The sequence below is a fragment of the Acanthochromis polyacanthus genome, chromosome 12 (assembly GCF_021347895.1).
Source record: "Acanthochromis polyacanthus isolate Apoly-LR-REF ecotype Palm Island chromosome 12, KAUST_Apoly_ChrSc, whole genome shotgun sequence".
NCBI lineage: Eukaryota > Metazoa > Chordata > Actinopteri > Pomacentridae > Acanthochromis > Acanthochromis polyacanthus.
In genome coordinates, this window is record NC_067124.1 from 39,514,922 (window position 1) to 39,536,808 (window position 21,887).

The window sequence follows — 21,887 nt, forward strand, 5'->3', positions numbered from 1 at the left end:
GTCCACTTTGGCTCAAACAACGACGAATGGTGCGATCCGACACTGATGTACCTTGGCCTTGGAGTTCACCTTTAATTTCTTTGGAGGTTGCTCTGGGCTCTTTGGATACAATTCCAACGATCCGTCTCTTCAATTTGTCATCAATTTTCCTCTTGCGGCCACGTCCAGGGAGGTTGGCTACTGTCCCGTGGGTCTTGAACTTCTGAATAATATGAGCCACTGTTGTCACAGGAACTTCAAGCTGTTTAGAGATGGTCTTATAGCCTTTACCTTTAAGATGTTTGTCTATCATTTTTTTTCGGATGTCCTGGGACAATTCTCTCCTTCGCTTTCTGTTGTCCATGTTCAGTGTGGTACACACCTTTTCACCAAACAGCAGGGTGACTACTTGTCTCCCTTTAAATAGGCAGACTGACTGATTATGAGTTTGGAAACACCTGTGATGTCAATTAAATGACACACCTGAGTTAATCATGTCACTCTGGTCAAATAGTTTTCAATCTTTTATAGAGGTACCATCATTTTAGTCCAGGCCTGTTTCATTAGTTTGTTTTTTTAAATAATTATGTTAATCAACAATTCAAAAGTGATGGCTGTTTTTGATTATTTAATTTTCAATAAATTTTTATTTATTGTTACTTTTGTGAGTTTCAAGTGATTTCAGTGAGAATTGTGGGTTTTTCCTTCTTTAACTGAGGGGTACCAACAATTTTGTCCACGTGTGTAGATCTTAAGTTCTTTGGCTCTTTACGTCTTTAGATCTTCGGTACTTTGGTTCTCTGGTTCCTCAGTTCTTTAGTTCTTCAGTTCTTTACTTATTCAGTTCTTTGGTTCTTTACATCTTTTTAGTTGCTCAGTACTTTGGTTTTTGGTTCTTTATCTTCAGTTGTTTGGTTATTTTGTTCTTTAGATCTCCAGTTCTTTAGTTCTTCAGTTTTTCGGTTCCTTGGTTCTTTACATCTTTAGATCGTCAGTTCTTCGATTCTCTGGTTCCTCAGTTCTTTGATTTTTAGGTCTTCAGTTCTTTGATTCTTTACATCTTTAAATCTTTAGTTCTTCAGTTCTCTGGTTCCTCAGTTCTTTAGTTATTCAGTTGTTTGGTTCTTTAGATCTTCAGTTCGCTAAATCTTCCATTCTTTATTTCCTCAGTTCTTTGGTTCTTTTCATCTTTAGGTCTTTAGTTCTCTGGTTCCTCAGTTCTTTAGTTCTTTGGTTCTTAATGTCTTTAGATTTTCGGTTCTTTAAATCTTCAGTTCTTTAAATATTCCGTACTGTAATTCCTCAGCTCTTCGATTTTTAATTCTTTAGATCTCCAGTTCTTTAGATCCAGAGTTCTTTGGTTCTTTAGTCAAGTAGACTTTCAGTTCTTCAGTAGGACTTTTTTTCTCTTTTAAATGTAATCAAAAGTCGTAACTGAGTGCGTTGTGAGTCAGAAACACAAAGATCAGTTCAGTATTTGCATATGTTCTCGTAAGTATTTCCCAAAAACTTGATGGAAATGAACAGATCACACACTCATCATAGTGTTTCTTTTGTTTTCTAGAAGGAATTTTGCAGAAATATTGAGTTATTAGTCGACTTTTAGAAGCACCATAATCTTCTCAGCATCAGGAATCAGGATCGTTTTTGTGACTAAGCAGGTTTTTATGAATGAGGAATCAGACTTTGGTGTTTATGGTGAATAACAGTGAACACAAACATGCTGGAAGGATGAAACAACATGGGATGGTGTGGTCTGACCTTAGAACAGAGCAGGAACAGAAATCTGCTGTGAAACATCCAGAAAACGCATCAAACCAGCTCCATCCTGCCAGACGTTCTCCTGTGTTTAACCTGAATCAGTAGATAAGCTCCAGCGTTAATCCTCCAGAGATTCTGGCATTTCTGGAACATCTCACTGCCATTTGGACCGACGATGAGTCCAGGATCCAACTCAATCAGACGGACGTTAAAAGATCACTCCTAAATTATTTATTAAGCTGTTTATGGCAACAGAAGAACAACGGCGGCAGTCTGACATTCAGATGTCAGTCTGGATGGAACAATTCAGGCGACAGGCGGCTGCTGTCCGCTGGGATTCTGTTTTCTGACATTTGAATCCGGCGAAGAGATGGAGACATGATGGAGACACACATACACCTCATCAGTCGGTTCTGTAGTTCTTTAGTTGTTCAGTTCTTTGCTTCTTTAGTTCTTCAGTTTGTCAATTCTTTAGATATTCAGTTATTTGGTTCTTTAGTCCTTTACGTCTTTAGTTCTTTAGGTCATTATATCTTTACGTCTCTAGTTCTTTAGGTCATTATATCTTTACGTCTTTAGTTCTTCCGTTCTTCAACTCTTTGGTTCGTTAGTCTTTAGTTCTTCAGTTCTTTATGACCGAAAGAACTGAAGAACTAAAGACCTACAGTTTACACACGTGGACAAAATTGTTGGTACCCCTCAGTTAAAGAAGGAAAAACCCACAATTCTCACTGAAATCACTTGAAACTCACAAAAGTAACAATAAATAAAAATTTATTGAAAATTAAATAATCAAAAACAGCCATTACTTTTGAATTGTTGATTAACATAATTATTTAAAAAAACAAACTAATGAAACGGGCCTGGACAAAAATGATGGTACCTCTATAAAAGATTGAAAACTATTTGACCAGAGTGACATGATTAACTCAGGTGTGTCATTTAATTGACATCACAGGTGTTTCCAAACTCATAATCAGTCAGTCTGCCTATTTAAAGGGAGACAAGTAGTCACCCTGCTGTTTGGTGAAAAGGTGTGTACCACACTGAACATGGACAACAGAAAGCGAAGGAGAGAATTGTCCCAGGACATCCGAAAAAAAATGATAGACAAACATCTTAAAGGTAAAGGCTATAAGACCATCTCTAAACAGCTTGAAGTTCCTGTGACAACAGTGGCTCATATTATTCAGAAGTTCAAGACCCACGGGACAGTAGCCAACCTCCCTGGACGTGGCCGCAAGAGGAAAATTGATGACAAATTGAAGAGACGGATCGTTGGAATTGTATCCAAAGAGCCCAGAGCAACCTCCAAAGAAATTAAAGGTGAACTCCAAGGCCAAGGTACATCAGTGTCAGATCGCACCATTCGTCGTTGTTTGAGCCAAAGTGGACTTCATGGGAGACGACCAAGGAGGACACCACTGCTGAAAAAAACTCATAAAAAAGCCAGACTGGAATTTGCAAAAATGCATGTTGACAAGCCACAAAGCTTCTGGGAGAATGTCCTTTGGACAGATGAGACCAAACTGGAGCTTTTTGGTAAGGCACATCAACTCTATGTTCATAGACTCAAAAACCAAGCATACGAAGAAAAGAACACTGTCCCTACGGTGAAACATGGAGGAGGCTCAGTAATGTTTTGGGGCTGCTTTGCTGCATCTGGCACAGGGTGTCTTGAAAGTGTGCAAGGTACGATGAAATCTGAAGACTATCAAGGCATTCTGGAGAGAAATGTGCTGCCTAGTGTCAGAAAGCTTGGTCTCAGTCGCAGGTCATGGGTCTTCCAACAGGACAATGATCCAAAACACACAGCCAAAAACACCCAAGAATGGCTGAGAGAAAAGCGTTGGACTATTCTAAAGTGGCCTTCTATGAGCCCAGATCTGAATCCCATTGAACATATGTGGAAGGAGCTGAAACATGCCATTTGGAGAAGACACCCATCAAACCTGAGACAACTGGAGCTGTTTGCTCATGAGGAGTGGGCCAAAATACCTGTTGACAGCTGCAGAACGCTCATTGACAAATACAGAAATCGTTTAATTGCAGTGATTGCCTCAAAAGGTTGTGCAACAAAATATTAAGTTATGGGTACCATCATTTTTGTCCAGCCCTATTTCATTAGTTTGTTTTTTAAATAATTATGTTAATCAACAATTCAAAAGTGATGGCTGATTTTGATTATTTAATTTTCAATAAATTTTTATTTATTGTTACTTTTGTGAGTTTCAAGTGATTTCAGTGAGAATTGTGGGTTTTTCCTTCTTTAACTGAGGGGTACCAACAATTTTGTCCACGTGTGTAGGTCTTTAGATCTCCAGTTCTTTAGTTATTCAGCTCCTCAGTTCTTTACATTTTTAGTTCTTTTGTTCTTCAGTTCTTTACATTTTTAGTTCTTTCGTTCTTCAGTTCTTTGGTCCTTCAGGTCTTTAGATCTTCAATTCCTCAGTTGTTTGGTTCTTTAGTTCTTTACAATTTTCGATCTCCAGTTCTCTGGTTCCTCAGGTCTGTAGTTAATCAGTTCTTTGGTTCTTTGTCTTTAGATCTTCAGTTCTTGAGTTCTCTGGTTCCTCACTTCTTTGGTTCTTTAGATCTCCTCAGTTCTTTAGTTCCTCAGTTATATGGTTCTTTACATCTTTAGTTCTTCTGTTCTTTGGTTCTTTCATTCTTTAGTTCCTCATTTCTTTGGTTTTTGGTTCTTTAGATCTTCAGTTCTTTGATTCTTCAGTTCTTTAGATCTCCAGTTCCTCGGTTCTTTGGTTATGTAGTTCTTTAGATCTTCAGTTTTTTAGTTTCTCTAGTCTTTGTTTTTTGGTTCTTTAGATCTTCAGTTAGTTGGTTCTCCGGTTCCTCAGTTCTTTGGTTCTGGTCCGAGCTCCATGGTTCTGGTTCCCTCTAAGCCTCTGTGGAGGATTTGGGCCACAGATTAGTGGAGAACCTTCAGCTGCTCTGACTAATCTGGAGCTCTGCTGGATTTTGTGCAACTGAAATATTCAGTTTGATTCGTCCAAGAAAAACCTCCAACATTTGGTAGAAGAACGAGTTCTGCTCCAAACTCTCAGATTTCTTCCTTAAATCAGAGAACAGAAACTCATGTTGAGGTTCAGTCATTTTCCAGTCCGTTAATAAAGGTCAAGCCTTTTGTGAAACATGATCGATTAAAGTGATCCATCATGTTCAGTATTGATCGTTGAGTGGACGATACGTCAGACTGAACCCAGACGACCTCATTAGATAGATCAATGAGGAACAGCGATGAGATGAAGACTCTTTATTCTGGAGTCTCAGTTCAAACTTTGATGAAATAAATCAATAAAAGAAACATTCTGCAGCCTCACTGCATGGACTTTACCCAGTCATTCAAAACCAGAAATGTTTTGTCCAATTAAAAATAAATACATAAATAAAATTCCCATTATTTAAGAGTGCATTTATATATATATATATTTTTTTTTAAAAACTGACATTCCCTCCTATTTAAGCGTGTATCTATAGTTTAAAATATCAAGTTTTCTCCTTTTTAACAGCAGATTTACAGGACAGCAGCAGCTAATGTTAAGTAAGTCCTTAAATTAACATATAAAATAAACAAATTAGAAATATTCTGTTAATGAACAGTGTGGCAACAGTTAAAAAAATAACAATAAAATAAAAAAATAGGACATTAAATGTTGTACCAACAGTGTAAACGAGACATTTTCCGGTTCTGCAATGGAAAGTCTTTCATAGATGTTATTTATTTGTTGTTGATATTTAGTGTTGTGTCTGTACTTAAAAATATCAGTTCTGGCAGCTCACTACTTAGATTTTGTCACATAATTAAAAAAAAAGATCTGTAGAGTAAAATAACAACAATAAGAACAGCCTTTAATGTACCGAAAGTAAAAACACTGGAAAGAAAAGGAAATTTTCTCATATTTTATGTCATGTAATGGTAAATCTAGAATAAAAACAGATTTTAGATTTAAATTGTCTCTTATTTAATGGTAAATCTACAGTATAGACACTGCAAATGTTCAATAAATTCTTAAAATAACAAAATAAATGTACTGGCTGATCACTGCATGGATTCTAACTTTTCTGAGTGCACACAGTAAGAAAAACTTTGGTTCACTTTCCTTTTCATCTTCAGCACTAAACCTTCATTTACTCCAGTAACAGACCCAGTTCAGAGTCTAAAGTGGAGCTTTTAGCAGCTATAAAATCACAATATTTCCCTCAGGAATAAACAGAGACAAACCCAGAGCGACAGTCGGCATCGAGACGAACACGACTAGAAATAAAGCTGCTGTGGATCTGTTAAATAAGTAAAGGCTGTCAGCAGAAGAGGATCTTATACCAGTACTATCACCAAAGACATCCAGAAAATCTCCCTTTTAACTGCAGACTTTTGATCTAAAAACTAAGATGATGAAGCAGAATTTTTGATGATAAAGGCTGAATGTTATCTAACATCAGCTGCAGTAAAATAAAGAGCAGCTCCACCTTCAATTAGGCTAATTTCTCTTACATAATCTCCGTTTTTAGTCCTTCAGGTTCCGATGGATGCTGCTTCATTAAACCCACCGAGCTCCAGTTGGTCTGAATACGTAGAGACGGGCTGATTCCTCTGTTTTATTTATTAAAACGTCACGTTAAGATCTGGTTAACGTCCAAACAAATGAAGGTTTTACTGAAGAGAAACAAACGACTGAAGGCCGTCGCTGCTGTTTGTGGTCGCATCTGTCACCGAGCTTATGGTGTGTGTGTGTGTGTGTGTGTGTGTGTGTGTGTGTGCGTGTGTGCGCGTGTTTGTGAGAGATTATGCTGGAAGCCAAAAGCAGGAATGAGCATGAAGCAGGAAGATAGAGCCAGAAAGTGGGTCAGTGATCTACATAGAAAAGATTTATGTTAACATGAAATGACTCACATCTATCCATCCATCCATCCATCCATCCATCGTGATTTTTATTGATTCAGCACAGACGTTTGATGGATGGATGATGATGGATGGGTGGATGGATGATGGGTGGATTGATGATGGATGGATGGATGGATGGATGGATGGATGGATGATCTATGGATGGATGATGGGTGGATGCATGATGATGGGTGGATGGATGTATGATGGATGATCTATGGATGGATAAATGGATGGATGGATGAAGGATGGATGATGATGGATGGGTGGATGGATGATGGATGGATGGATGGATGGATGGATGGATGGATGATCTATGGATGGATGGATGGATGATGGGTGGATGCATGATGATGGGTGGATGGATGATGGGTGGATGCATGATGATGGGTGGATGGATGTATGATGGATGATCTATGGATGGATAAATGGATGGATGGATGAAGGATGGATGATGATGGATGGGTGGATGGATGATGGATGGATGGATGGATGGATGGATGGATGGATGGATGATGGGTGGATGCATGATGATGGGTGGATGGATGATGGGTGGATGCATGATGATGGGTGGATGGATGTATGATGGATGATCTATGGATGGATAAATGGATGAATGGATGAAGGATGGATGATGATGGATGGATGATGGATGATGGGTGGATTGATGATGGATGGTGGATGCATGGATGGATGATGGATGGATGGATGATGGATGGATGGATGATGGATGGATGGATGGATGGATGATCTATGGATGGATGGATGGATGATGGGTGGATGCATGATGATGGGTGGATGGATGTATGATGGATGATCTATGGATGGATAAATGGATGGATGGATGAAGGATGGATGATGATGATGGATGGATGGGTGGGTGGGTGGATGGATGATGGATGGATGATGGTTGAATGGATGGATGATGGATGGATGAGTGGATCTATGGATGAATGGATGGATTGCAGATGAAGCAGGGCAGAGTTGCTGCTCTCTGATTGGCTGCTGTGGTCAGGTGACTGCAGGTTTTCATCGGCGGGGTTTCTGTCAGCTCTGTTGGAAACACGTCTGCTAATGTGCATTAAAGATGGAAGACGTTTTTCCTTCTACCCAGAATCCTCTGTTTGCCGTCTTCACACCTTGTTTGAAAGCAGCGTGGGTTCTGGAGGAACACAGGAACCCTTTTATCTGTTTATTCTCCTCCAGCATCCACAGAACCGTGACTTCCTCCTGACAAGGTCGACGAAATAAAGCCAGAGTTCACAAACACAGTTTAAACATGAGACGATGCTTCAGGCCACACTTTGACTCACCACACAGAGAAAAACTCTGACAGACAGGAACCTGCTCAGAATGAAGAAACCTGCTATTTATACCCTGAACCTGAACGCACCTCCACCTACAGCTGCAGCTTCTTTCTGCACATTGTACGACTAGACCAACTATAGGAACCTTTATACCTATCTGTGATTCAGTACAGAACTTTTATAGATGGATGGATGGATGGATACCGAAAAACACTCATAATACTCCATTTATCAAAGCACTGGTGGGTTTGAGAAACATGTTTTCTTCTTAAATATAACCAAAAATACTCCATTTAGCAGTCAGCTGGCAGGTTTGAAAGGCATTTTCTTTTTAAAAATCACCAAAAATACCAAAAAGAGTCCATTTGTCAGCTAACTGTCGGGTTTAAAAGACATGTTTTCTTGTTAAAAATCACCACAAATACCAAAAATACTAAAAGTTGAGAATCTGATGATTTTTCTTCTGTTTTCAGTGGAGTGTTTCTGGTCTTTTTTGGTATTTTGGGTGATTTTTACCATTTATCAACTGGCTGGCAGATTTGAAAGATGTTCTCTTTTAAAATCACCAAAAATACCAAAAAACACCAAAATACTCAATTTATCAGCCGGCTGCTGGGTTTGATAGACATGTTTTCTTTCTAAAAATGACCAAAACTAGCAAAAAAACACCAAAAATACTCCATATGTCAACCCACTGGCGAGTTTAAAAGACATGTTTTCATTTTAAAAATAACCAAAAATACTAAATCTATCATCCCGCTGATGGGTTTGGAAGACATCTTTCCTTTTTCAAAATCACCAAAAATACAAAAAAACAAACAAACCACAAAACACTCCATTAAAAACAGAAGAAAAATCATCAGATTCTCAACTTTCAGTTCAAGATGCCATGATCTCTGAGGTTTCATCTGGAAAATTAACAATACGGGAGTTTAGCTAGCAACAGGAACCATGTCAAAGACTTCAATGACGCTTAATGACCTCCAGCATGCACTTTATGAGCGGGTTAGCGGTGTTACTATGGGGATCTAGCTAACAGGAAGTTAGCTTTATATTGCTAATCTGGCTTCGTAGTGCAGCCCTCAGTTTTACAGTCAATGCAAAAGTCAAAGCACAGGCAACAAACTCAAAAATAACCGACTTAAAAGTCATTATTTTGTTGAATTTTCTCATGCAGAACATTTTTGACATTAGTCAAATGTTTAGAACTAACAGGAAATGCAGATTTTTGTACCAGATAAGGAAACACTGACTTGTGTCTTTTACTGTGTCCTCTCATTGTCCAGTCCGTCCGTTCAGAGCCAGAACAAAGAAAAACAGAATTTACTGTTCAAACGGATCAGAAGCTGAACTTTGAAAACATTCACACCGGGTCAGTTTGGTCTCGTTTGTGTGTTAGCGCTGGTTTAGCCAGGGCGCTAACGTGGGCGGCTTCCTCAGTAAACACAGTAAATTACAGCTGTGGACGACGACAAACTGCAGCCTGCTGAGCTTCAGATGAACTCCTGAACCGAAGGAACCACAAACCCAGCGGAAACTGAACCTAAACCCCAAACCGGTGGCCGATGTCCGACTTTGTTCTGGACACGCCCGGCCAGAAACAATAAAGAGGACAAACAGGAGATCACAAACAGCATGTGTCCATAAAACACAGAGCGATGTGGGCTGTAATACGAGACAGATGTCATATTTCCTCCTACTTCATACAGGATCTTCCCCTGTTTGCTTTCTGTTTATATACAAGCTTAGTTATCTGATCAGAATCAGTTGACAAAACGCTTTTCTCTGGATCTCCACTCACTCGGCTGTCCTTTACTTTCAGCTGACACGTCGTGGAAATGGTGTTGCTCCAACTTTCCATTATCTGCATTTACAGTTCAGCGGTGACTCAGAGAATTATTATTCTGCCAGATGCTGTTCTGTCTGTTTTAATGTATTTCAGCTGCAGATAGGAGCATTGGAAGGTTAAAGTAGCTCCAATTATACTTTTATATGTCTGAACTGTTTACATTTTTACAGCTACCAACACTTTAAAAAGAAAACGTGTCTTGCAAACCCGCCGGCGGGTTTGAAAGACACGTTTTCTTTTTAAAAATCACCACAAATACAAAAATACCAACAATACTCCATTTATCAGCTCGCTGGTAGGTTTGGCAGACATGTATTCTTCCAAAAAAATCACCAGAACACCAAAAATACTCAATTTATCAGCCTGCTGGTGTGTTTGAAAGACGTGTTTCCTTCTTAAAAATCACCAAAAATACCGGAGAACACCAAAAATTTCCCATTTAACAGCCTGCTGTGGGTTTGAAAGACATGTTTCCGTCATAAATATCACCAAAAATACCAAGAAACACCAAAAACACTCCATTTATCAGCTCACTGGTGGGTTTCACAACCACATTTTCTTCTTAAAAATCACTACAAATATCAAAAAACATTAAAAATACTCCATTTATCAGCCCATTGCCAGGTTTGACAGACGTTTCCTTCCGAAAAATCACCAAAACTACCAAAACACACCAAAAACACTCAATTTATCAGCCTACTGGTGGGTTTGTAAGACATGTTTTCTTCCGAAAAATCACCAAAAATATCAAAAAACATAAAAAACACTCCATTCATCAGCCCACTGTTGGGTTTGAAAGACGTTTTCGATTTCAAAATCGCCAAAATCACCAAAACACTCCATTGAAAGTAGAAAAAAAATCATCAGATTGTGAACTTTCATTTGGTCCTTGAATGCATCATGTGGTCTCTGTGGTTCTAGCAGGAAAATTAATCGAATCTAAGATTAAAATTGTAACATTTTATCAAAATGTCTTTATTCTGCTGTATAAATGTCGTCTCTTCATACTGTAGATGTTGAATCATGTGGAATTCAATGATTCAGATGAAATATTATGATTTAAATCTCACATTTGGGTTTTTTTCCTGATAGAACAGTGCGTCACAAGTGATTAGTTCAAGGACCACTTCAGGGAACGTTAAAAACTGGTAATTAAAAGTTTATTTGCTGTTTCTGGCTGATAAGAGATGTCATTTCAGTGATTTTTTTAAAAGATAAGATGCCTGTCGAACCTGCTGCTGGGTCTCATGGTTCAGAGGACTGAGTGTCTTATTTTGGGCTCGTTTGTTTTGTGACCTGATAAAAATAATTCATGGCTCCAGGTGGTGGTTTATTCTGGTTGTTCCTCTGCTGAGCTCTTCTCTCCGGCTGGTTCTGAACATCACAGAGTCTCTTTATCTCCTCCGGTTTCTCTGCAGCTTGTCCCGTGGGCTACTTCAAGTCGGTTCCAGGCTCGGTTCCCTGCTCCGTGTGTCCGTCCAACAGCAGGACCAGCCAGGAGGGCTCCAGTGTTTGTGAATGTCGCAGTGGGTTCTACCGAGCCGCCGGTGACGCCAACTCCTCGGCCTGCACAAGTGAGCTTTGTCTGGTTCTGTGTGAGGCGTTCAGGGCCTCGTTTGTCCCCTCAGTTTGTCTCATGGCTCTCGTCCAAGTTGTTTCCTCCAGACCGGATCCTTCTTGTGGTGGATCTATTCTCAGATGTACATTACCATTCCAAAGTTTGGGGTCATCCAGACAATTCCATGTTCTCCATAAAAACTCCCACTTTTATCCATGTGCTAACATAACTGCACAAGGGTTTTCTAATCATCAATGAGCCTTTCAGCACCATTAGCTAACACAATGTAGCATTAGAACACAGGAGTGATGGTTGCTGGAAATGTTCCTCTGTACCCCTATGGAGATATTCCATTAAAAATCAGACGTTTCCAGATCGAATAGTCATTTACCACATTAACAATGTCTACACTGGATTTATCATTCATTTAATGTGATATTTACTGAAAAAGATAGGGCATTTCTAAGTAACCCCAAACGTTTGAAGGTTGTGTAAATGAGTTAAAGTTGCTATAAAATGAGTTAAAATTGCTCCAGATTAGTTAAAGTTGCTCAGAAATTAGCTACAGTTGCTGTATATTAGCTAAACTGGCTCTAAAATGAATTAAAGTTGCTCTATGTTAGTTAAAGTTGCTTTATTTCAGCTAAAGTTGCTCTATATTAAAGTTGCTCTATAGTAGTCAGTTACTCTAAGTGAGTTAACATTGCTCTGTTAGTTAAAGTTGCTCTATATTAGCTAAAGTTCCTCTATATTAGCTAAAGTTGCTCTGATGTTAAAGTTGCTCTGTATTAGCTAAAGTTGCTCTGTTAGTCAACGTTGCTCTGATGTTAAAGTTGCTCTGTTTTAAAGTTGCTCTATATTAGCTAAAGTTGCTCTATATTAGCTAAAGTTGCTCTATGTTAGTTAAAGTTGCTCTGTTTTAAAGTTACTCTTTATTAGCTAAAGTTGCTCTATGTTAAAGTTGCTCTCTTTTAAAGTTGCTCTACACTTGACTTGAGCTCTTTGGCTTTTGAGAGTTTGCAGACAAATCCCAACAAACTGTGTCCACATCTGCAGAACCACCTCAGAAAGTAAAGAAACAAGAGTACAGAAACCTGATAATTACAGTAGAAATGTATTCTGATGAGATGATAATCACAGAAACTAATGAAACTATGATCTTTTTTTGTACTAATCTGATCTTCATCCAGACGTTTGGCCTGTAGTGTTTGGATAAAAACTAAACTGTAGAACAGTAGATTGAATCTTCGTGTCCGTTCTCACCTCTGAACTATTCCATAAAGTTCTTTCCATTCCTTTGGATGAACGTCTTCCAGCTTCAGATGTCTTCAGCAGATGCCTCCTCCTCCTCTTACGTTCTTTCTGTCTCCAGCTCCTCCGTCTGCTCCCACCTCTCTGTCCTGGGAGTACGAGAGTGGAGACGGCGGGGTGTCCCTGAGGTGGCGCCCCCGGTGGACATGGGCGGTCGCAGCGAGGTGTGGTACGGGGTGGTGTGTCGGATCTGCCCCTCGGCGGCCATCACCAACCCGGCGTCCTGCTCCTGGTGTGGAGAAGGAGTCACCTTCAGCCCTACCCAGACCAACCTGAAGCAGACCAGAGTGACCCTGAACAACCTGCTGACCAGAGTCACCTACCTCATCCAGGTAACGGAGGAGATGAACAGCTGTAGAAGGTCTGGAAACATCTGGAAGAGATGGATTTGAAGCCAGTGTCATGATGGATGGATGGATGGATGATGATGGAGGATGGATGGATGGGTGATGATGGAGGATGGATGGATGGATGATGATGGAGGATGGATGGATGGATGATGATGGAGGATGGATGGATGGATGATGATGGAGGATGGATGATGATGGAGGATGGATGGATGGGTGATGATGGAGGATGGATGGATGGATGATGATGGAGGATGGATGGATGGATGATGATGGAGGATGGATGATGATGGAGGATGGATGATGATGGAGGATGGATGATGATGGAGGATGATGGATGGATGGATGGATGGATGGATGATGATGGAGGATGGATGGATGGATGATGATGGAGGATGGATGGATGGATGATGATGGAGGATGATGGATGGATGGATGGATGATGATGGATGGATGGATGGATGATGATGGAGGATAGATGGATGGATGGATGGATGGATGGATGATGATGATGGATGATGATGGATGGATGGATGGAGGATGATGGATGGATGATGGATGTTGATGGATGAACGCAGCATCAGTAGCAGGAATTTCATTGGTTGATTCTTTTTAGTGTTTTTATGTCTTTCATGCAAGTTTTTGTGGTGATTTTGTGTCTGTTGTCCTTTTATGAGTGAGTGACATGTTTTCTTCTCAAAAATTACCAAAAATACTCCATTTATCAGCCCGCTGGAGGTTTCAAAGCCATGTTTTCTTTTTAAAAATCACTGAAAATGCCAAAATACTCCATTTATGAACCCACTAATGGGTTTAATAGACGTGTTCTTCTTAATAATCATCAAAAAAGTAATAAATCACCAATAATACCAAAAAACACCAGAAATGCTCCATTTATCACCCTGCTGGTGGGTTTGACAGACATGTTTTCTTTTTAAAATCATCAAATATATCAATAAACACCAAAAGTACTCCATTTTTCAGCCAGCTAGTGGGTTTGAAAGATATATTTTCCCTTTAATAATCACCAAAAAACACCAATATTATTCCATTTTTCAACCTGCTGGTGGGTTTGAAAGGCATGTTTTCAAATAAAAATCACCAAAGCCACTCCATTTATTAGCCCACTGGTGGGTTTGAAAGACATTTTTGTGGTAATATTCCCTATAATTCCTGATAATACTACATGATCCCTGACATGGAGACAGGATGGATCAGAATCTCACAGCAGTGAAGCTCCATCACAGGATATTTTTTTACTTCCTGCCTACAGATCCACATCTGAATAAGGAGTTTTATTTTATCATCTCCACTCTAACATGCATTATTGAGCTTGTTTCTTATCCGTCATAGCCACATATTCTCCATCTTATTGTTGACACAGCGGAGCCTCCTTTGTTTCTGAACAGAAGGAGGTCTTTGAACGTCACACCTGTGTTCTGTCTGACAGGTGCAGGCCATGAACGAGGTGTCGGCTCTGAGCCCTTTTCCAGCCCGATACACCAGCATCAATTTCACCACCAGCCAGTCAGGTGAGGCCTGAGGACGGACGGACGGACGGACGTGTTTGTGTGTCTGTCTGTGCAGCGAGGATCGGAGGCTGCTCGAGGTTTCCACATCCTGTCAGATCCCATCAGGGTCAGCCCGATGGAGAACGGCACAAACGAGAGGAAAGACAAAGAGCAGGCACAAAGAGGCTTTGTTCAGCTTCTGCAGCTTCCCAGCATTGATTGGAGCTTTAAAGAGGCTAAATTATCTCAAATCTTCCTCTGAACGCTCAGAGTTTATTGATCAAACGAATGGAAAAGTTCCGGAAAAAGTCCTCTGAGATCCTCCACTGATAAACACTGCCCCCATGTGGTCATAATCACCGTTCTACTGGGGTTTATTTCATCAAAAATCAGCTAAATTTGCCTTCAACTCTCTTTGATCTGCTTGAAACTGTTCTACCATCAGATATAGACATTTAAAATGGTATCTGCAAAACTTCATCTCGATATATCGAGTTCGTTTTATGTTTGTATTAAATGTTTTTTAAATTTGCAATCGATCCACTTCCATCAGGTTTTTCTCTCATGAAATCTGTTTGAACAACAATATCAGAGGAACTGTGAGAGATAAAAACCTGATTTATTTCTCTTATTTCTTATCTTGTCATTGATCCAGAATCTGTAATATTGGACAGTAGATCAATAATCTCTGACTCTGGCTGAGTTGAAATATGAAAAACGGGTTTCATGTCATTTTAGAAACTCTGAGTCCTTGTGGACGAGTTTTTAGTGATTTAAGGCAAATTCTGTGACTTTTATTCACAGATTTAGTGTCTTTTGATAATTTTTTTACGTAATTATGGAAAGTTTTTTGAGTAAATTTAAACAATTTATATCTAATATTAGATTATTTGACTCATTTTCATTCATTTTTAAGTCAATTTAGATCATTTTTTTTCACCAATTTTGGACAATTCTTTAGTCATCGGAGAACATTTTTAATCCAATTTTGAACAATTTTAACAGATTTTGGAGGAATTTTGAGTAGTTTCTCAGTGGTTTTGGAAAATTTGATCCAAATTTAAAAAGGATGGAGCAACGAAAACTAAAATATTAGTAGACATAATAATAAATGTTTCTCCAGATGCAACTAAGAAAATATTTATTTTCATTTTGAAACACCAGAAAAAAAAAACCTGAAAGTGGCTCAGTGACCAATTTCTAAAATTTTATCTCAAAAAATGTTCCTAAAATTTCCCATAGATCTTTCTAAATATCCATATTTTATGCTATAAAACCAGAGATGGTGGAGCAGATATTTTTCTAGAACTCTGATGATCTGAGGTTTACGCTGACCTTCTCTGGTCTCCCACAGTTCCCAGTACGGTTCCCATGATGCACCAGCTGAGTCGGGCTCCGGACTCCATCACTCTGTCCTGGCCTCAACCCGACCGACCCAACGGAGACATTCTGGAGTACCAGCTCCGGTACTATGACAAGGTACAGTACTCTGAATTACTAATAACGTATCTATCTAGTCAGAGTTGTAGTAGTACACAGTAAAGATGTACGACACTGACCGGCCGTCGTCCTTCAGGGCTCAGACGTGGATTCTGCTCTCAACGTCTACAGTGAAACCAACACCGCCACCGTAAACTCTCTGATTCCTGGATCCATCTACGCCTTCCAGATCAGAGCCAGGAACGAGCGAGGATACGGACCCTACAGCAACACCATCTACTTCACCACGCTGCCTCTCGGTACGGCACGCGTTTACCGGAAAAACACTGAAATATGAGACATGAAATGACAAAAATGAGACATGAAATGACAAAAATGAGACACGAAATGACAAAAATGAGACACGACACGACAAAAATAAGACATGAAATGACAAAAATGAGACACAAAATGACAAAAATGAGACACATGACAAAAATGAGACACAAAATGACAAAAATAAGACATGAAATGACAAAAATGAGACATGAAATGATAAAAACGAGACATGAAATGATAAAAACGAGACACTAAACGACAAAAATGAGACAACACGACAAAAATAAGACACAAAATGACAAAAACGAGACATGTAATGATAAAAATGAGACACAAAATGACAAAAATAAGACATGAAATGACAAAAATAAGACATGAAATGACAAAAATGAGACATGAAATGATAAAAACGAGACACTAAACGACAAAAATGAGACACAACATGACAAAAACAAGGCATGAAATGACAAAAAGAAGACATGAAATGACAAACGATCACAAAATGACAAAACAGTACACAAAACGACAAAAATGAGACACAAAACAACAAATACAAGACATAAAATACAAAACTGAGACACAAAAAATAAGACATAAAATACAAAACTGAGACACAAACGACAAAAACGAGGCAAAATGAGAAACAAAAAATGGGAGAAAAGAGACAGTAATGTAGCTCAAATGTGTCAAGTTTATAGAGAAAAGAATTTCTGAGCGTCAGATGTTTAAATAATTGAATTAATTCTTTTTACCTAGATAGGAAGTGACAGTTCTGTTAAACTTTAACCAGGTGGATGACATTATTGGTTTAAAAAGGAATGAAATCAGGATTAAAGTGAACGTGTTTCTATCAGAGCTGCTCTAAAGAGCTTCAGTCATTTTTAATGTAAAACTTTTATCAATATTCATTCAGTTTCCATTTAAATCGCCTCAAACTTTGACGTTTTTAGTCCACATTTGGAGATAAAAAGACGTGGAGAAAACACGAAACGTTGACGTCGCTTCTTCTTCTTCTCCTTCATCCTCAGAGGAACACTCCCAGCAGATCCAGAACCGGCTCCCCCTGCTGGTCGGCTCGGTGATGGGCGGGGCGGCCTTCCTCCTGGTGGTGGCCGCCATCGTGGTGGTGGTCGTGTTCCGCAGGTCGGTGGCTCTAAATGCGCCTCATTAAAACACGTATGTTTGGTTTGAGCACACGTGGATCAGCACACGTATGTTTTATGATTAACTGGTGGTGTGTGATGTTTCAGTAAGAGGAGGGAGAGTCCGTACAGTGACAGACTGCAGAGGTACATCAGCAACAGAGGTGAGGATTTAATTCACCTTTAATTAGATTCACTGGAATTAAAAGTCAAACGTTTGCTTTGACATTTAAAAAATGACTCAGAGATTAAACTCTGTGGCTGTGAAGGTTTGGTTTTCATTTGTAGAAATAATAATTGATTTTATTCTAAAAGCTTTAATTCATTCACTGAAAAAGAAAATTAATTTAATGAATTAAACTAATATTAAATCTGGCTCACACTAAAAAATGAACCATTTGTAGGTGTTTTTAAAAACAAATAATCTACTGTAATGTTACAGATTTTACATTTTAATTTAGTTAGGAAATATTGAATTATTTAACTCATATAAGTATTTTATAGATATTTATTGATATGACTGACATTATTTGAATGAAAAATGAATTAATTAGTTTAGAATAGTTTTTAATTTTTTAATGTTATTTTACAGGTTTTACTTGTTTTGTTACATTAATTAATTAAATTAGTTAAATGTATTTAATAATCATGAAATGTATTTATTTTACAAATATTTGTTAATATTTGTACTGTTTTTTCAGCTTCTAAATTTTGCAATATTTAAAAAAAAAAAAAAAGAAATTTAACTGCAATAACTCCTGGCAGACTTTGATGGAACTTTTAACATTTCTTTTCACAGATTTTTTTAACAGATTTTTTTACACATTTTAACACATTTTATTACATTTTTAACAGATTTTTATCCAGATTTTTTTCCACATTTTAAACACATTTTATTACATTTTATCAGATTTTTAAACAGATTTTTTTACACATTTTAAACAGATTTTTTGCACATTTTTTAACAGATTTTTTACATTTCCTTACAGATTTTTTTCACGGCTCCTTTTACAGATTTTTTTAAGCAGATTATTTTTGTGTACATCAGTGTCATATTTTCAGGTCTCTCTAATAAATCTGTCATCAAATATCTAAACTAAATGCCTATGTTTTTCTTCCAGGAGGGGTGAAGTACTACGTGGACCCGTCCACCTACGAGGACCCCAGTGAGGCGGTTAAAGAATTTGCCCGTGAGATCGACCCGACCCACCTGAAGATCGAGGAGGTGATCGGAGCAGGTAACCTGAGAGGTAAATTAAAGCTGTGATTTTAAATCTGACCACCGTGTGACGCCGCCGCTCTCCTCCAGCCCAGTTCGGGGAGGTGTCCCGGGGCCGGTACCGTCCGATGGGCCGCAGGGAGGTTCTGGTGGCCGTGAAGACGCTCCGCTGGGGGGCGTCGGACCGGGAGAGGGGCATGTTCCTCAGCGAGGCCGGAGTTCTGGGGCAGTTCGACCACCCCAACGTCCTGAAGCTGGAGGGAGTCGTGACCAGAACCCCCCCGGAGAGGATCGTCACTGAGTTCATGGAGAACGGACCTCTGGACGCCTTCCTCAGGGTGAGAACAGAACCATGTAGAACCATCCGGAACACACCAGAAACATCCAGAACCATCCAGAACACACCAGAACACACCAGAACCATCCAGAACCGTTACCCCAGAACACACCAGAACCATCCGGAACACACCAGAAACATCCAGAACACACCAGAACATCCAGAACCATTACCCCAGAACACACCAGAACCATCCAGAACACACCAGAAGACACCAGAACCATCCAGAACACACCAGAACCATCCAGAACCATTACCTCAGAACACACCAGAACCATCCAGAACCATCCAACACATCCTCTCAAAACCATCCAGAACTATCATCTCACAACACAGTAGAACCGTCCAACACCTCGTCTTAGAACACACCAGAACATCCAGAACCTCCTCTCAGCATCCACCTCCTCAGATCCTGTGTAGTCGAAGCGTTTAATCGGACCGGACGTCTCTGATTGAAGCTTCATTTGAATCTGATTCAGCTCCTCCATCCGTCCGCTGATGTTTTCCAGCTTCTGCCCCGTTTGATGATCTCTGTCAGACGAACAGAACCGTGGAAGAATAAAAATAAAAATGCTGTTACAACCTGGCAGCGACGGTGGTAGAAGAATTCTGTTTAAAAAACTGTGGAATACGGTAACATTCGAGTTGACCGACTAATTTAGCAACGACTGATCAGTTAGATGTCAGATATTCAGTTATTTTGTGGGAACTTTTAACAGACGAACTGTTTGCTAAAAGTTCTGTCATCTGAGGCCTTGATAACATCTGGAGAACCATTTTTGATGTGTCTTCTTTGTCATCACAGAACATAATCTCACAGCATCCTCTGAATGTTGCGTCTTCGTTCACTTTTAACCTCACAGGAAATGTTCTGAGAATGTTCTAGTGATGTTTTCAGTAGGAAGTTAGTTTTTTTTCGTACCCAGAATGTTCTTTTTACATCTCAAGACGTTTTTAAAATGATTGGTGCTGAATTATTGCCCTGCTGTGCTCTAATGTTCTTAAAACTGCACGTTGCATTGACAGCATTGTGGGAATGTTTGATATAAACCTTTAATAAATCTATGAAAGAACCAAAATTGTTCCATCAGAGTTCTTGCAGTCATTAGAAACTACAGACTTTGTGATAAACATGGATGTAAAGTTTAGTTCCAGACTGTTTGTTATATAAGGACATTAGTCAGTCCTGCTTCTGTCTTCAACCTGCATCTTTATTTTTACTGGATGTCATAAAAACTTCCAAACATAGAACCGTGTTGGTCCTCACTCTGCCTCCTCTCATCAAAATGCATTTCAGGAATTAAAACATGCGTTAAATGATTCACTGAGATCGATTTCCAGGCTGCAGGTAGGAGGATGAACAGAGATGAGTCTCAGATCCGTCACCTTGTTGTTCAGCTAAACTCCGTCTGTTTGCTTCCCGTCAGGAGAACGAGGGTCAGTTCAGCGTCCTGCAGCTGGTCGGGATGCTGAGGGGCGTCGGCGCCGGGATGAGGTACCTTTCTGAGAGGAACTTCGTCCACAGAGACCTGGCGGCCAGAAACGTGTTGGTCAACTCCAACCTGGTCTGCAAGGTGTCCGACTTCGGCCTGTCCAGGCTGATGAGGGGTCTGGACCACAACATCCCCACCTACACCGCCTCGCTGGTAGGTTCTGGACGGGGTCAGCTGTTGGTCTGGCTCTGTGTTCTCCGGTTCACCGTCCTGTTCTCCCTCAGGGCAGTAAGATTCCTGTGAGGTGGACGGCGCCAGAAGCCTTCCAGCATCGTAAGTTCAGCTCGGCCAGCGACGTCTGGAGCTTCGGCATCCTGATGTGGGAGGTGATGTCCTACGGAGAACGTCCATACTGGGACATGAGCAACCAGGAGGTGAGAAGAAACGCCCCTCTCAAAACAAGAAAAGAAAAATTTACCTCAAGGAACTTTTACCTTGAAATAGGTGAAATAAATCTGCCAATAGAACACGTGAAACTGGCTTCGTAAGATTTCTTGAAATAAGATGTGATATTTAGAATCTTGAGATCTTAAAATTATCTGGAAAAAGTAAAACTGAAGAAAAAAACTGGTAAAAAAAACTAGAATAAAACAGGTACAAAACTGGAATAAAACCGGTGTAAAACTGGAATGAAAATGGAATAAAAATGAAGAGAAAATAGTAGAAAACTGGATTAAAATTGGTGTAAAATTGAGTTGAAATTGGTAAAAAAAAAAAAAAAAACTGGAATACAACTGGTAAAAAAAAACTGGAATAAAACTGTTGTAAACTTGGATTAAAACTGGCAGAAAATTAGAAAAAAACTGTTAGAAAATTTGAATAAAACTGGAATAAACCCAACAGAAAACTGGAATAAAACAGGTTATTTTAAGCTCTATTTTACCAGAATTGTCAAGCTTAGGTGCCTTAAAATAGTAAAAAAATAATAATCAAATAGTAGTTTTTCTCTCAAAAATAGATTTCTGCTTTCATGTAACCTCCTGATTTGAGATGCATTAAACTTATTTTGTGTTTTCTTGTAAAATACAACTGAAAGCAAGATCATTTCAAGACTGTTTGACTTAACAAGATATTTAAGATGTTTTAACCCTCCTGTTGTCTTCATTTACAGGCTCCAAAATATATTGTTTCCTTGTCTGAAAAAAAATCTGCAAAACAATTCCTGAAATATCTGAAAATTTTAAAAACCTTTAGGAAATTTCCCTGTAATTTTATGTAAATAATCCCCAAATTTTGGCAAGAAAATTCTTTTAAATATTTTCAAAAAATGAGTAAAAATCTCCCCCAAAAAATCCTAAAAATATCTGTAGTGATTCCATATATATCAATAAAACTTCTAATATTTTCTTTAAGAACATTCACATAAAAATCAACCATATAGAACATTAAATCAGTCGGGTTGTGCTTTAAAG

General features: G+C 39.1%; 1 protein-coding gene across 1 annotated transcript in view; it reads left to right on the forward strand.

Moving 5' to 3' along the window:
- ephb6 (eph receptor B6) overlaps window positions 1-21,887 on the forward strand; it is a 76,520-nt gene that overhangs the window by 49,665 nt on the left and 4,968 nt on the right. The window contains 12 exon segments of the mRNA XM_051956704.1: window positions 11,218-11,373; window positions 12,730-12,798; window positions 12,801-13,000; window positions 14,466-14,547; window positions 15,881-16,005; window positions 16,103-16,265; window positions 17,313-17,427; window positions 17,535-17,590; window positions 18,548-18,664; window positions 18,736-18,983; window positions 20,410-20,628; window positions 20,700-20,849. Coding sequence (XP_051812664.1) covers window positions 11,218-11,373; window positions 12,730-12,798; window positions 12,801-13,000; window positions 14,466-14,547; window positions 15,881-16,005; window positions 16,103-16,265; window positions 17,313-17,427; window positions 17,535-17,590; window positions 18,548-18,664; window positions 18,736-18,983; window positions 20,410-20,628; window positions 20,700-20,849 — 1,700 coding nt within the window.